The following is a 16223-nucleotide window of genomic DNA, read 5'->3' on the forward strand; positions in this document are numbered from 1 at the left end:
GATTTAGCTTACTCTCATTTAATAATAAAGCCCTTACTAGCTACTGAGGTAGTCCCAAATGACTCTAGACAGTTTGGAGTTATAAATGGTTCTTTGGGTTTTACTATTGTTTGTCTATTTTCTCTTGTCTCATGAGCTATGATGAATTTTCACAGTCCTTCTTTACCTCTAGTGGCATTTCTGACTTTGCTGCCTCTGGTCTGCTGAGAAACTGAATTTTCACACTGGTTGCAACTATGTTTTTTAAAAAGTTCTCCCTTGCTGAAAACTTCATTCTCTTTCCTTTTGTGCTTTAGAGGCTTGCTGTTCAAAGAGGGGCCCCACAGACCAGCAACATTGGCATCACCTTATTAGAAATGCAGAATCTTGGGCCTCACTCCAGACTTACTGAATCAGAATCTGCGTTTTAACAAGATTCTTAGATGATTCAAATGCACATTCAAATTGGAGAAGCTCCAGTTTAAGCACATCAACTTTGTGACAGTTCATTTTTCTATTTCAAGATCCATTTCTGGCTTACAAATTGTGTCTCGTGGTGTTTGATGTTATATAGCTTGCCAGATTGTTTTACCTCTAGAAACAGGGATGTTGTTATAACATCTAAAAGTGTATGCATGTTTGGTAATAAGTAATTGATGAGTGCTTTATTTTCTCTCCCCTAGGATATCCCTGGTGATCTTGGAAGAGTCCATATCATGGAATCAATCTCCATGATGGGAAGCCCCAAGAGTCTTAGTGAAACGTTTTTGCCTAATGGGATAAATGGTATCAAAGATGCAAGGAAGGTCACTGTGGGTGTAATTGGAAGTGGGGATTTTGCCAAATCCCTGACCATTCGACTTATTAGATGTGGCTATCATGTGGTAATAGGAAGCAGGAATCCTAAATTTGCTTCTGAATTTTTTCCTCATGTAGTAGATGTCACTCACCATGAAGATGCTCTAATAAAAACAAATATAATATTTGTTGCTATACATAGAGAACATTATACCTCCCTGTGGGACCTGAGACATCTGCTTGTGGGTAAAATCCTGATTGATGTGAGCAATAATATGAGGGTAAACCAATACCCAGAATCCAATGCAGAATATTTGGCTTCGTTATTCCCGGACTCCTTGATTGTGAAAGGATTTAATGTTATCTCAGCTTGGGCACTTCAGTTAGGACCTAAGGATGCCAGCCGGCAGGTATGTATTTTTACATTTTATTCTTATTTAGCTGGAATTTTATACTTAAATAGGTAGATACTTAAATATATACTTAAATATATACCTAAAAAACGAATTCTTATGCTCTCCCATGATTATCCTTTTGAAAACTATGTATGAGCTCCTGAAGATTCGTGTCCTGACCTTGTAAGGACATATTTCTATCCTCAAAATGATGTAAAAATCTGAGAAAATAACTTGACTTTTCCTATCATAATCAGCTAATTGAAGAAAAAGACAAGATTCGTAGATGAATAATGGGCCATTTCCTTGCTTTCTCAAAAATTAAAACAATCTCAGACATGTCTTTTTTCCTTTGCCTCTCCTCCTCCCACCCTTTCTTTCCTTTCTCCTCCTTTCTTTGCAAACAAAAAGACGTAAACAGTGTTTGCCTATTTGGTAAACAGTGTTCCATCTCTGCGTTTATAAGTAAACACATAGAGTAGTGCACCTTAAAAATCTTTCAAAAGTGTAGTTATGCATTATATTGGAGCAAGATGATAAAATACTATTATTTTTACCCATAAAGACAGTTGATTAGATGTCTTAGAAAATAAATTCAAGTATTTACATCACTGTATGCTGCATTTAATGCTTCCCTGATGGCTCAGCAGTAAAGAATCTGCCTGAAATGCTGCTGCTACTGCTACTGCTGCTAAGTCGCTTCAGTCGTGTCTGACTCTGTGCGACCCCATAGACGGCAGCCCACCAGGCTCCGCTGTCCCTGGGATGCAGAAGACACCAAAGACATGGTTTTGATCTCTGGGTGGGGAAGATCCCCTGGAGGACAGCACGGCAACCCAGTCCAGTATTCTTGTGTGGAGAATCCCCATGGACAGAGGAGCCTGGAGGGCTACAGTCCATGGGGTCACAAAGAGTCAGACAGGACTGAGTAACTAAAGCACAGCACAGCATAGCATGCTGCATATGAGAGTCACGATTAACCATTCGTTTTCAGGTGTTTAATTTGGAAGACCTAGTAAAAGAATATATACTTTCCTAGAGACTGTTCTGAAACCTTTTTTTCTTTTGCATATCCACCAAGGTTTAGCGATAGATCAAATCAAGTAAATGAGATATAAACCTGAATTTAATCCTTTGCCCGTATTAGTGATAATTTTAATACTCAACAAAATAAATTATGGAACAAGAGATTGTTCAATGTGAAATACAGTTTCATTTGTATCTTGTGCCTTTACATATGTTTGATTTATCCTTTTAAGTAAATTATAAAGTTTTATAATTTTTAGTGTTTTTCTCCAATGAATTAAATAAAAAAGTTTAATTTACCATTGTCACACCTATAATAAACTGAGAATGCCTTTCCTTATTTCTTTGATATATATTTCTCTACCTTCACTGTTCCATTTTAGAAGTTCTAATGGTATAGACTTTCTCATTTATATGGCTAACGTTAGATAAAAATAATCCTAAGAAGTCTACATTCTTTCCATTATATAACTAGGTTTATCAGGCAAGAATTTCACTGTGGTCTGTTCCAGAGCACGTATATAAACATCTTCAGGAATATATTTAGGAATTTGTTTCCCTGAACATCACTCAGAGATTTTACAGCAAACTTTTTCTAACACTAATCCAGGTTCACTCCAGCATGAACTTGGTGTTCAACAAATATTTGTTGACTTCTCAACCATATTACAATATATACAAGTATTTGGTAGCTTGAAAGCCCACCCTCACCCCTACTGATCTCGATCACATCAAACGGTAGTTACTTTTACTATTTAAATTAACTAAACCTAATAATGCCCTTTCCCCCCACCAAATATATTATCCTCATTTAAAGATGAAAGAATTTTATAATTCTGACCAATGAAGTAATATACCTGAAATTATCCATGGTTTTGGTGAATTGGTTTCTAAGCCAGAAGGTAAATTTTATAAATAGTATAGCATCATGACATAATTTAGAAGTCTTCATTGCAAATTCAACCATCTCATGCTTATTCAGCATATTCATCTTTTCCGTTGCTGAATAGCCATAAAGGGCATTGCTTGCAATCGCTCTGCTTGGCAGAATCACTGCAGTCCTAAAGCTAAGCTGTCCACCAAAAGCCTGGAGAACCAGCCCCAGCCCACGCCCTGCAGGAATGTGGGAGCTGGATGGGGGAGGGGCATGGCCAGCAGCTTGAATTCCACCTAGACTACTGAAGAGAAGACCTTACCTTATCTGTTCAGAAGCACGTGGTTTAGAAATCTTTCCTCCTGCCTCCCTTCCCCTGAGGACTTGGTCCCAGGTTCACGCTAGATTTTTCTGCATTTTCATTTCATGTCATCGAAGCTAGCAAGGACTTTGTTGTGTTTTGACAATACTATCTTAACCTATAAATAAATAGATTAATAAATTAACAAATGCTTTATCACCTTAGTTTTTTGTATCACTCAAGGTCATCATACATAATGCACCATGGATTAAATGGAGCATGTGATTGTTACCATTTTTATAAGCAACAATGGTAATTGTGAGTCTCCTGTTTTTTTCCCACAGGTTTATATCTGCAGCAATAATATTCAAGCTCGACAACAGGTTATTGAACTTGCCCGTCAATTGAATTTCATTCCCATTGACTTGGGATCGTTATCATCAGCCAGGGAGATTGAAAATTTACCCCTGCGACTGTTTACTCTCTGGAGAGGGCCAGTGGTGGTAGCCATAAGCCTGGCCACATTTTTCTTTCTTTATTCTTTTGTCAGAGATGTGATTCATCCCTATGCTAGAAACCAGCAGAGTGACTTTTACAAGATTCCTATTGAGATTGTGAATAAGACCTTGCCCATAGTTGCCATTACTTTGCTGTCCCTGGTCTACCTGGCAGGTCTCCTGGCAGCTGCTTATCAGCTTTATTATGGCACCAAGTATAGGAGATTTCCACCGTGGTTGGAGACCTGGTTACAGTGTAGAAAACAGCTTGGATTATTAAGCTTTTTCTTCGCTTCGGTCCATGTTGCCTACAGCCTCTGCTTACCAATGAGAAGGTCAGAGAGATACTTGTTTCTCAACATGGCTTATCAGCAGGTATGGAGCATGTTTGATATTTATCTGATGCTAGTAAAATACTTCATTAGTATAATTTATAAAAACTAAGATTTAAAATAGTGTAAAACTTTATATACTTGGTAATAGAAATGTTGGTATATTTAGGGAGGGGAAAGAATTATTCTTTAAACAAGGTTTTTGCATAGAATTATATGGCTAATTCAGAATAATTTATAGTTAAAGCTTCTGTCATCCCTTTCTCTGCAGAATAAAAGCAGAGAAGTGAAGAGTTGGGTTTTATTTTCCTTTTTTGTTACAACTGCAATGATTACTTTCAGCATCAGTTAATTATTTTGTAACTGGCCATGTTCTGTGAAATAATAAGGCAGCTTTTAGTAAACACATACAATAAAATTAAGCCTAGTGAAAATATAAAAAAGAATAGCAAGTCAGGATTGCTGGTTTTTGTTATCAAAAAGCAAGAAAGGTGCTGGTTCCTCAGGTGAAGCTTTTCTAGCACTTAACTCAAAGAAAATCTCAGGGAGAGCCTCGTGTAATTGGCTTGATGATGGCATAGACTATGATTTTCCTCAACAATTTCCATTCAGTAAATATCAGGGGTTTCATTGAAGCTCTTTGATGTAGCATTTTTCAGTGAAAGTTGAGCACAGTATACCAAACAAATTGTAAGAGCTTTTGCATTTTATAAGGAAACAAAGCGTTATGGTCAGAGTGTGTAGCATCCAGTAATTACACTTGTTTCAACAATAAAACCTAAAATAATTTGAAAGAAAATTACTAGATTGATGTTCTTTAAGCCATTTTCTCTAAAAACCACTTCTCTTAAATGAATGGTAAGGCTTTGATATCTATTCTACCAGCTTCCTCACCTTCTTCAAGTCTTCAATTTGTTGACAAAAATAATAAACAATCAATAATCAGATTAGAAGAGAGTTTTATCCACACCAAGCTGAAGACTATAACCTGGGAAACAACCTCTCAGTAACTCTGAGGGGACTGCTCTGAAGAGGCAAGGAAGGAGCCAGAATGTATATGAAATTTTTAGCTAGGAAATAAGTGTGGTCAAGTATACATCCTTGATAAAGGATTACTACTAATCACAAAGAACAGATATTTCAAGTTAATAATTTCAGTGTTTTTCTATGTATTGGAAGACGCAGGAGTCTGGGGTCATTGAAATTCTCCCAGAGGTATGCATCTTAACTATCTAGGGGCCAATATTTCATAGCCCAGAAAGCCTCATCCTTCTATTTTCCTCCTGAATTCTCCTCATGGCCCATTGTGAACTGACAATGGATTGTGATTAAACCCTTTGTAAAACTTGATGGTGGGCAGCATTCTTTTTTTTAATGGTATAGCTGATGTACAATGTATGTTTGTACATAAGACTGGATGTTCTTAGTTATAAAGTTCAAACCAAATCATGTATGAGCCAGAATGACTTCCCCATACCTCAGAAAGTGAAAATTTTTCATCAAGTTCTTATCTCCTCAGCGAGGCCCTCATTGGACACTGTTTTACATTCTGCCACCTGCTTCTGACTCAACCCTGGTACTCCCAGCCTCTCCTACTTCCCCTGCTGTACCTTCTCTTTGTTCAATAGTATTTTCCTCCTAACATACTTTGTGTTCTTTATTTACTGTTCTCTGCCTTCTCTCATCAGAATATAAGTTCACAAGAGGAGGAGTCTTTGTCCATTTTGCTCACTGATATATGCCTCATGCCTGGAACTGTGCCATTGTAGACACTCAAAAAACATACTCATGGAATGAAGGGGTGAATTGGGAGGGCAGGTATTAATAGATAGATACAGGTTGTAGTCTCCAGGTTTACTGGGGTATGCTGTTATTCTGTATTGATGTATAGAAGCCAAATGAGATAGTAAGAACCTCTTCTCCACAGAGGAGCTCTGTGGCTTCTTTCAGAATGTTGGTGTTGATTGCTTCAGTAAATTAGGGGCTAAGAAATAGCTTTTCTCTCTTTTTTTTAAACTTCAGGTATGGTTACCTGGCATGGTTCAGGTATGGTTACCTGAACTAAACTTCAGTTTGATTACCTGGAAGTGGACAAAAAGTCAAGCTGGTATTAAGTTAGAACCTGTTTTCCTTGAATAGATCAAAGCTTCAACCCAAGGAATCCAAACCTTGATTTATACTCTAATTATATTGTTTGCATGTAAACAGACAATTCTAAAAGTAGTTCCTATGCAGAATCCGACATATTCAGAGTTAAAGTCTGGCTTGATTATATGTGCATTATCGGTGTAAGGGGGAAGACATTTGGAAAAGTACTGAATGAGGCAACTAGCCAGTTGAAAAGTATATTAATGAGCTCATTCCGTAGATAAATACTTGTGCTCGTTAGGGCTTTATCCTCAGGGCAGTTTCAACTTCCTGGGGAAAAGAAGGAAAGAAGAAAGAGGTAAATCAACATATTCTGTGAGAAAGGAAGGCACAAAGTTTAGAAATGCCCTGCTTGGATTCTAAGTTGAACTAAGGCCAGAATATTGAACCACGTTGAAACCAACTTTTAAAAGTACCAGAAAACTAACTGCCACTACTTCTTTAGTCTCCCTCTGGAACCAACCACTCAGTATTTCAGTGTTGGGACTCCAGAGTCCATGTCAGCACGATGTATTACAAATGTGTCAACTACCCTTATCACACATGGGTGAGGAAGGAGAGGACCTTAGTCCTCTTTCTGTTTAACTCTCTCTTCTCTTTCCCACACTCCTGGAACAAATACCATCCAGTAATAGGTTCTCCATAACAGTTCATTAAATTGAGTTAGTGCAACTTAAATATGTCTGTGTATGACATATTCTTAGGCCAAGAGTGAACTCTGTGCTGAATCAGTTAATGTTCTACCAAACAAAGGAAATTCACATTTGCTTTCTTGTTAGGTTCATGCAAATATTGAAAACTCTTGGAACGAGGAAGAAGTCTGGAGAATTGAAATGTATATTTCCTTTGGCATAATGAGCCTTGGCTTACTTTCCCTCCTGGCAGTCACCTCTATCCCTTCAGTGAGCAATGCTTTAAACTGGAGGGAATTCAGTTTCATTCAGGTACATGGTGTTTGTTTGGTGAGGGGATGGGTGGTACAGAATTTTAACTACAGTTAAATTTTAAATATGTTCCTTATGAAAGAATGCCTCTGGGACTGCTGTTTATGCAAGAAGCTCGTGGAATATGTGCTGCTAGAGGCCAGCTTAGGACCATTCTGGTTTAGTTAGTAAAAGATCAGTACAGGACTTTACTGGAAGTTTTGATAGCACTACCTACTATGTTATAGATACAGGTTATTTTAAAAAGGAATAGAAAGTGGAAGGCAAGTCATCTTAGATCAAATTTACTACCAAAGTCAACTCAGTGGAGACTTATTTTATATTCTGAGTCATCTTAATCTGTCTAGAAAAGTTTCATTAGTTGTAATCCAAGCGGAGAGAAGCTCAGTCTGAATATTTTCAAGGAAATGTGTATATACACACAAACACAGGCAGTAACAAAACTAGGTTAATGGATTATGACAAGCAACCGGCTTTATGAATCTTGTTAGTATATGTATTTGGTACATCAGTTGTATACATATGTATATGAGGGATTTCAAAATAACATTTGTTGTATGATAAGTTAAACATTCACTTTCTCTAGTAATAGCTATTTAATGAATTTGCATATTTAAAAAATATATAATTCAAAATTAGACCCTACCTAAATTATCATAAAATCTGTATTGGTTGTATCCAAATGGTTTATAGCACAATATGCAGATGAGTGGCATCTGGTCGTACACTAACTTTTGGTTGTTTTGGGGTTTTGTTTTTTGCCTATTTGCTTGTGTTTTTTTTTTTAAGTGGTCTAAAAACCTCATTCAGAATAAGGGCCTATCCCTCATCTAAATTAATTTTTCCTTTTTGAGGGAAATAAAATGTGAATATTTTCCCAACTGCTAGTTTAATCCCACCTGAAAAGAAATAGAAGGCACTCTGATAAAAGGTGCTAGACAGGTGCAAAGTATCATGATAAATTTAGATGAGTAATTGCAAACAGAACAATTTTCTGCTGGAGAGTTAATCCTTCCCCAGTGAAGTTAGACATTACATTATTATGCTGATAGAGTGCTACATTTTGTGTAACATACCATTTCTCAAATAAGCAGTTAAATATAATAAAGGGAACCCAAAATGCTGAACTTCTGTAAACTGTAAACTTTTTAACAAAATACTCTTATAATCTCATTCAATATGGTCAGTAAAACAATTTGAAATGCTTTTTATGTTACACATTAATACTATAAGATTTTTCATATTTATATTCAACTATATGTGTGTATACCTATGAGAATTCTCTTTAGCATTTAATTACATACATGTGTATAGATGTACATGTATTACATATATATGTACTATATTATATATAGTATATATAATATATATACACACACATACATTTTAAAAAATATACACAACTTGTAGAAATGTGGATAACCTTTAAAAGAAGTTTTCCAGTTTTTATCAGTATCCTTAAGGAAAAGCCAGATGTTTTGACCAGTAATCCCACTATTAGAAATCAATTCTAAGGAACTAAACCAAAATATAAAAAAGGGCTTAAAGTGACATTGTATAACAGTTGAAGAAGGTAAAAAAACAGTAAATGATCAACAAAAAGAAATGATTAGGTAAATTATAGCACATCCATTAAGTAGAATACCTTTTAAATTAAACTCATGTTTTCATGTTTAATGACATAAGGAAAGGTTCGAGATGTGATAAATAATCAGAATATTAGAATATATGCAATGTGGCCTTATTTGTGTAAAACAAAGTATGCATATAAATGTGTAAGAAATAGAGGAAAATATCAAAATTGTTTAATTCAGTAGATAACAAAGAGTAACTCAATAATTTAAGATAAAGTTGTGTTTTCAAAATATAAACATAGTGTATCTGGATGGATTAATTTATGAGTTTGAATAATTTTGCTTCTTATTCTGTTTCTTTTTCTTCTTCCCCTGTCCCAAGTCTACCCTTGGATATGTAGCTTTGCTCATAAGTACTTTCCATGTTTTGATTTATGGATGGAAACGAGCTTTTGAAGAAGAGTACTACAGGTTTTATACACCACCAAACTTTGTTCTTGCTCTTGTTTTGCCCTCAATTGTAATTCTGGGTAAGATTGTTTTACTCCTTCCATGTATAAGCCAAAAGCTAAAGAGAATTAAAAAGGGCTGGGAAAAGAGCCAATTTCTGGAAGAAGGTATTGGAGGAGCAGTTCCTCATCTCTCACCAGAGAGGGTTACAGTAATGTGATGATAAATGGTGCTCCCTGCTGCTATATGAAGTTCTCCTCATGCCATTATTTTTATGACTTCCTTTATCTTCACTTGCAAGTGCACTGTCAAACTGCTGTGGGCTGAAACCTGTTCAGTGAGATCTCAACTGAATTAATGGTAGAATTTTCTTCAAATTTGTTTTCCCTAATGTCACATTTTGCCAATATGAATTGCTGTAGTCAATTTATGTTGAAACATAGGTATGTTTTGTTTTGTACAATTGTAATGCTATTGTTATTTTAATAAACTTTATTCCAAAATCAGGCAGAAATATTTGTAGTTAATAGTATAGATACAACATAATGTTAAAAAAAAAACTGTGCAAACCAGCAGAACTTTAAGTTTTAATATAATGTGATGGATATTTTTTCCTGAAGCTTAAGTAAGATTCTAATTATTATTCAGCTTAAGAAATAGAAATGCATAACATACATTATTTTCAGAAAGGACACATTAGGTTATCATCTAGGTAAGGGTATATGTTAACCTCCCTATATTTCTTTCATAAGATAGGGTTTGAACCAATGTGATTTGTGAGCAAACACAAAGAGACAAAGTGAACCTGAAATTATATTTAAAACACATTGTAGACATGAAATATATACTGATAATGTGTACCTCATGAAAAGTTTTATTCTTTATCTTGTTGCAGAGCAGTTTTATTTGCATATTAATATGCTGACCAGGGAGAAGACAGTAATATATGGCCTCCAAAACTGATTTTTCTAATATAATACCAATCCTGGGAATCTTATAATTATTTTTAGTTAGAGGGAAAGTATTAAGTTTACATACAAGTAGTTGTTTATCAGCTGTTTTTTGCTGTTGCACCTTAGCCAGTCATATTCTGAATGATATAGGATTTTACTGACATTCATTAAGGGATTATAACATGCCAAACACGGTTCTAAGCACTTTACTTATATTTTCCCATACAGTACTTACAACAACCCCTTGACAGAGGTGGTTATTATCCTCATTTTTACATATAAGGATACTGGATGGAGGATAGAAAAGTTGAGTAATTTGCTCAAGGTCATGCCAGAGCTAGTATTCAAGTCCAGGCAATCATATTTCAGAGGCTACAGTTTTAGCCACTCGGTTGTATGGCCCCTGACCCACTCCCATGCATTCCAATCTAGATGCTTCCTCTTTGGTATAAAGGCACTGACATTCTTTACAGTGTGTCATGGGTGTCAAAAGATATGTGAAGATAAAATTGTAAATTTATCCTTGCTTGGGGATATAATTCACACTTACCCTCGGAAAGAATCTTGCCTGGGACAGGACCCTAGAGATCAATGGCAGTCCATACACCTCTTTATGTAGTAAGGGACTCCAGTAGAGATAGGACTGTAGTGGTAATTAACAGCGGAGGTCCTACAGAGTCTTAAAAAGCCCCTGTAGATTTGGTCATCTCTTTCTCTCTTCTCGAGACATCCTCCTGCTTGCTCAGACATTCATTAGGGAGCAGTTTGCAAGTGTGAAGGATATTTAGATAAGTGGGTTAATTATGAATCTACTCTAGAGACACAGAATCATACAAATTATTCATGAAATTTTTCAGTGCTGACATTACACATTAAAATTGCATTTTTTTTCATACTTTGGTTAGAAAGTCCTACATTTTCCCCCCTATTTGCTCTTTCTTCATTAAAATAGAAAGTTGCAAACAAGATACAATGATATGTATTCCTCTTCCTGAAATTTTAACATTTTAAAACTTACCCAGTAAGGTTCTACTGAAACTAGCTGCCAAAAAGAAAAGGACTTTTACTCAGTAGAAGCTACCTTTCCCACCAATGGCTCGCTCCCTACCACCATATCATGTCAGTTTGGTAAACTGCTCATGATTCTCTGATGTTCTCTTCTTGGTGAATTTTAGTAACTTGTACTTTTTAATTGAGCTTTTCATTTTAATTGTAGCCTTTCCATCTTGATAATCATTTACTTGTTAGTTCTCAGCAGGGATTCAGTTGGGTGATAACTTCAAGGTAATACCTATAAACTATATAGTGGACTTTTGAAATTAACTACATATTTGTAATAATTTCTTGTCCCTTCAGTTTCACTCCCTTTAAGCCCACGCTTTCACCAGTTAATGTGAAAATACAGTGAAATATTTTTAAAACTTAGATTACTATTGAAGTATATTTATATTGTTGCATGTATATATTAATTAGCTAATAAGATAAAACTATCACTATTACAGATAAATGGAGCCTTTGAAAATATGAAAAAGTGAAGCTGATGAAGTGTATGTAAGATGTAACAGTTGTTTGAAATGGTAGTATCTTCTTTTGAGTACTACAAAGCTGACATAATTTTGAAGTTTTAGAATAAATATAATATGTGCATGCTCAGTCACTAAGCCATGTCTGACTCTTTGCAACTCCATGGACTGTAGCCTACCAGGCTCCTCTGTTCATGAGATTTCCCAGGCAAGAATACTGGAGTGGGTTACTATTTCCTTCTCCAGGGGATCTTTCTGACCCATGGATCCGACATTGGCAGGTGGATTCTTTACCACTGATCCACCAGAGAAGCCCAAGTGTAATATGTTCATTATAATTCTAAACGTTTAAAAGCTTTTCTAAAAGTGGAAAAATGCTGACTTTTAATTGCTTTACTTAAATAACTTTTAACTGCTTAATTTTACTACTTCCTACTTGATTACTTTTCTTAATCATCATTTCTCATAATCATTCTTTAGAAATCATTACTCTGACCTCAGAAGTATGACTGAATTTTGCTCTTGCTAGATGTGAGAAAGTAGTGGGAGCTTTAAAGTAGGAGGCTTGTTTTTCCTAAACTATATTTTGAGAAGTGTCCCTGAGAAAATTATAAGAATGTAGAAAGTATATCTAGCTTTGAAAGTGAAAGTCGCTCAGTCATTTCTGACTCTTTGCGACTCCATGGACTATGGCATCCATGGATTTCTCCAGACCAGAACACTGGAGTGGGTAGCTTTCCCTTCTCCGGGGGATCTTCCCAACCCAGGTATCGAACCCAGGTCTCCCGCATTGCAGGCGGATTCTTTACCAGCTGAGCCACATGGGAAGCCCTAGTTTTAATCCTATGCAAAATAATTAATTTTTTCCCTAAGAGGAAATTAATTATTAGACTGAATCATGCTACCTAGCTTTTATGCGCAGATTTCATATGTCTCCTCTATTAAGGATATTTAAAATCATGTTTAAATAGGAATATATTCATGTTAGCATATATTTTTCAAAGCATATATGGAAATTAGCCTAGATTGTCTACAGGTAGAGATTTTTATTTAAATTTTGAAGTATTTTAAAGTATGAATAAATTATATTTATAGGTATTTATCAGAGATAATTATTTTGTGCTACATATGGGATTGGTTAATGAGCTCCAATGTTAAACTACCTGATTAATTTCTTATAAATTAGCATAATTTTGAGTTGATTAAGGGATTTTACTTTCAAAATTAATTTGCTAATTGTAGCCTAACATATATTCATCCTTACAGTGAAATTATGAAAATTATTTGTGTAAAAAGGATTTTGAGAATATATCATATCCAATTTTTTTGTTTATCTCTTATTAATGTGATAGAATCGTAATTATTTTTAATTGCCATTTTTAATATAAATTTATTTGTTTTAATTGGAGGCTAATTACTTTACAATATTGTATTGGTTTTGCCATACATTGACATGAATCTGCCACAGGTGTACATTGCCATTAAACTATTTCATAAAAAATTCTGTACATAGAGGTTCCCCCTGCCAAAAAGTTTTTATTTGTGAAATTTAAAGTTTCTTATGTGATGTTTTAAACAAAGTGCCATCAATGTAATTCATAAATATTTCTTTAGAAATACTATGAACACTGAACCTGTGTCAGTCTATAAAATCTCTGTTTTGAAATAAGTATTTAAACAGCCTAAAATGTTGCATTGAAATTATTTTGTAAGTTCATGACTTAAAGTAGTGTAACACATAGTATAATAACCTGAGCCTGGTGTTAAGATTTATATTTGTGATGTGTTGTCATGAAAATGAGCTGCTCCACGCTCAGTTGTTCATAAGCCACTAAAGCAAATTCTGATACATATTCAGTACATGTAATTGCTCTAAATGAAACTGTAATAATTTTAGTGGAAACAATTTTTTCATACTTTTGAACAGTGAATTTTATAGGAACAAATAGGTTCTTCAGTTTTGTTTTAAGCAAACCTCTAAAGTGCTAATATTCAATATGTTACCAAAAAGCATTTAGTTTAGCTGAATACACGTACACACCATAGTCCCCCCTACCATGGTTTCATTTTCTGTGATTTAGTTACTCACAATCAACTGTGGTATGAAAATATTAGATGGAAAATTATAAAAATAAATAGTTCATAACTTTTAAATTGTGTGCCATTCTGAATAGCACGGTGAGATCTTGGGTGTTCCCACTCCAGCTGGCCTAGGATGTGAATCCGCCCTCTGTTCAGTATGTCCTTCCCTTAGTCACTTGGTAGCTGTCGTGGTTATCAGATTGGCTGTTGTGGTATTGCAGTGCATGTAATTCTTATTTTACTTAATAATGGCCCCAGAGTACAAGGGTAGTGACTCTAGGAATTCAGATATGTCAAAGGGAAGTTGTAAAGTGTCCCCTCTAAGTGAAATGGTGAAAGTTTTTGACTTAATAAGAAAAAAATTGTATCCTGAGGTTGCTAGGATATATGGTAAGAACGAATCTCCTATCTATGAAATTGTGAAGAAGGAAAAAGAAATTCATGCTAGTTTTACATTGCACTTCATACTACGAAAGCAGTGTGTGACAAGTGCTCAGTTAAGATGGAAAAGACATTATTTACAATAAGAGATTTTGAGAGAGACAGATTACATTCACATAACTTTTGCTACAGTATTTTGTTATAATTTTTCTATTTTATTATTTGTATTTTGTTGTAATCTCTTACTGTGCCTAATTTATAAATTAAACTCTGTCACAGGTATGTGTGTATAGGGGGGAAAAAAACATAGTATATATAGAGTTTGGTACTATTAGTGGCTTCAGGCATCCACTGGGGGCCTTGAGGCATCCCCTGTGGATAAGGGGAGGACTACTGAACAGATTTTTTTTTTAAACTTCCCAAATCATTGGATTAACATCATTCAGTCATCCAAAATTAGGGCAGACTATTTGGATTCTCCCAGTGGCTAGATGGGCTAATATAAATGACCAAACAGGTGTTTTTTTTTTAATGATTTCCAAACTGCCAACTCCAAGGATGATTCTCTTATTTTCTTCAAAGGTCTTTCATAGTTTTGCAGATACTGAGTCTGAAGGGGGACTGGAAATTGTCTCCCTGTGTCTAGTTACCCTACTTTAGAAGCTGCTGCCCATCACATTCCTCAACAGTCCTTGCAGTTAAGTCTTCATCTGTGACTGAGTGTGGACCAGTGAGATGCAGAGGTGCAAATAAGTGAACTCTTAGAGTCTCTTCAGAGAAAAGCAGCATGTGTTCCTTTGTCTTATTCCTCTGTCTTGCTGCCAGAACTGTAATATAATAGGAACTCTTGCAAATATCCAAGAAGACCAAGGCCAAACCCTAAGGGGGGCATGTTAGAAATTAAAAAGGTCTTGACTGCTTCACTATTTCGACTGCCTTTTCCTGTATTTAAGCCATTGTAAATTTGGGTTTCTTTATATGGAATCAAAATTAATCCATCCTGGCCTTCAGTTCTTTATTACAATACTGTATAACACTGTTTGAATATACTAGATTGCAATAATTCTTATGTTTAAAAGTTTTTAAAGCATAGTGTGCAGTTCACATTAGAACTGATTTTCCATTGTTAATTAATTATACTCATTTTCCTGCCTTTATCTTTCATTGAGTATTTTGTATCTGCTTAGAAAATACTGTCTTCTTTATAACTGTGTAATAGATATTTGCTAAAACTCCATAATCTCCAAAATACCGTTATCAAATTATATGCCACGTTTTTATATCATTCTCATAGATCTGCCTTATTAATATGTAAATAAAAACATACTATTTAATGTGATTTAATTTCTTTTTTGAAATGTTATGTACAAATGGATTTTTCTTTCTTACTGAATAATCATTCCGGTATTTGATGGAAGCCATCTATACTTTTCTGGCTGTTTCTTTTTAGAAGCATCCAGAAAGCATTCATGTAATTGTTTTGGGTTTGGGGGGAGTTTTGTTTGCTTTTATCAAAGCAGACATTTAGGAAAACATCCATCTAATGAGATGGTATTCTTAAAAGTATTTCACTTCACTAGCATTTATTAAGTATCTTTAAACTAGGACTGAACACAGTGTTCAAGCGATATTCACAGTGTTCCTGCTATCAGGAACTCTGTCTTACTACTATATTCCTTTGAGGTTGTTCAGTCGCTCAGTCATGTCCTACTCTCTGTGACTCCATGGACTGCAGCACACCAGGCTTCCCTATCCTTCACCATCTCCTGGAGTTTGCTCAAACTTGTGTCCATTGAGTCAGTGATGCCATCTAACCATCTCATCCTCTGTCATCCCCTTCTCCTGCCTTTAGTCTTTCCCAGCATCGGGGTCTTTTTTAATGACCCTGATGGGCAAAGTACTGGAGCTTCAGCTTCAGCATCAGTCCTTCCAATGAATATTCAGGGTTGATTTCCTTTAGGATTGA

At 35.3% G+C, this 16223-nt stretch overlaps 1 protein-coding gene across 3 annotated transcripts in view; it reads left to right on the forward strand.

Moving 5' to 3' along the window:
- STEAP2 (STEAP2 metalloreductase) overlaps window positions 1–15735 on the forward strand; it is a 31069-nt gene extending 15334 nt beyond the window's left edge. Inside the window, exons 2-6 of one of the 3 annotated variants that reach the window (XM_055421041.2) lie at window positions 663–1187; window positions 3718–4245; window positions 7130–7294; window positions 9251–9398; window positions 14840–15695. In XM_055421041.2, the coding sequence (XP_055277016.2) occupies window positions 696–1187; window positions 3718–4245; window positions 7130–7294; window positions 9251–9398; window positions 14840–14850 (1344 nt within the window). In that variant the 5' untranslated portion in view covers window positions 663–695 and the 3' untranslated portion in view covers window positions 14851–15695. Of the gene's footprint in view, window positions 1–662; window positions 1188–3717; window positions 4246–7129; window positions 7295–9250 lie in introns of all 3 variants that reach the window. The other 2 variants (XM_055421039.2, XM_055421040.2) reach the window with 2 other exon arrangements.
- The last annotated feature ends 488 nt before the right edge of the window (window positions 15736–16223 follow it).

This window comes from Moschus berezovskii, chromosome 3 (genome assembly GCF_049115385.1).
Source record: "Moschus berezovskii isolate FMDL1 chromosome 3, NW_MosBer_1.0, whole genome shotgun sequence".
NCBI classification, from domain to species: Eukaryota; Metazoa; Chordata; class Mammalia; order Artiodactyla; family Moschidae; genus Moschus; species Moschus berezovskii.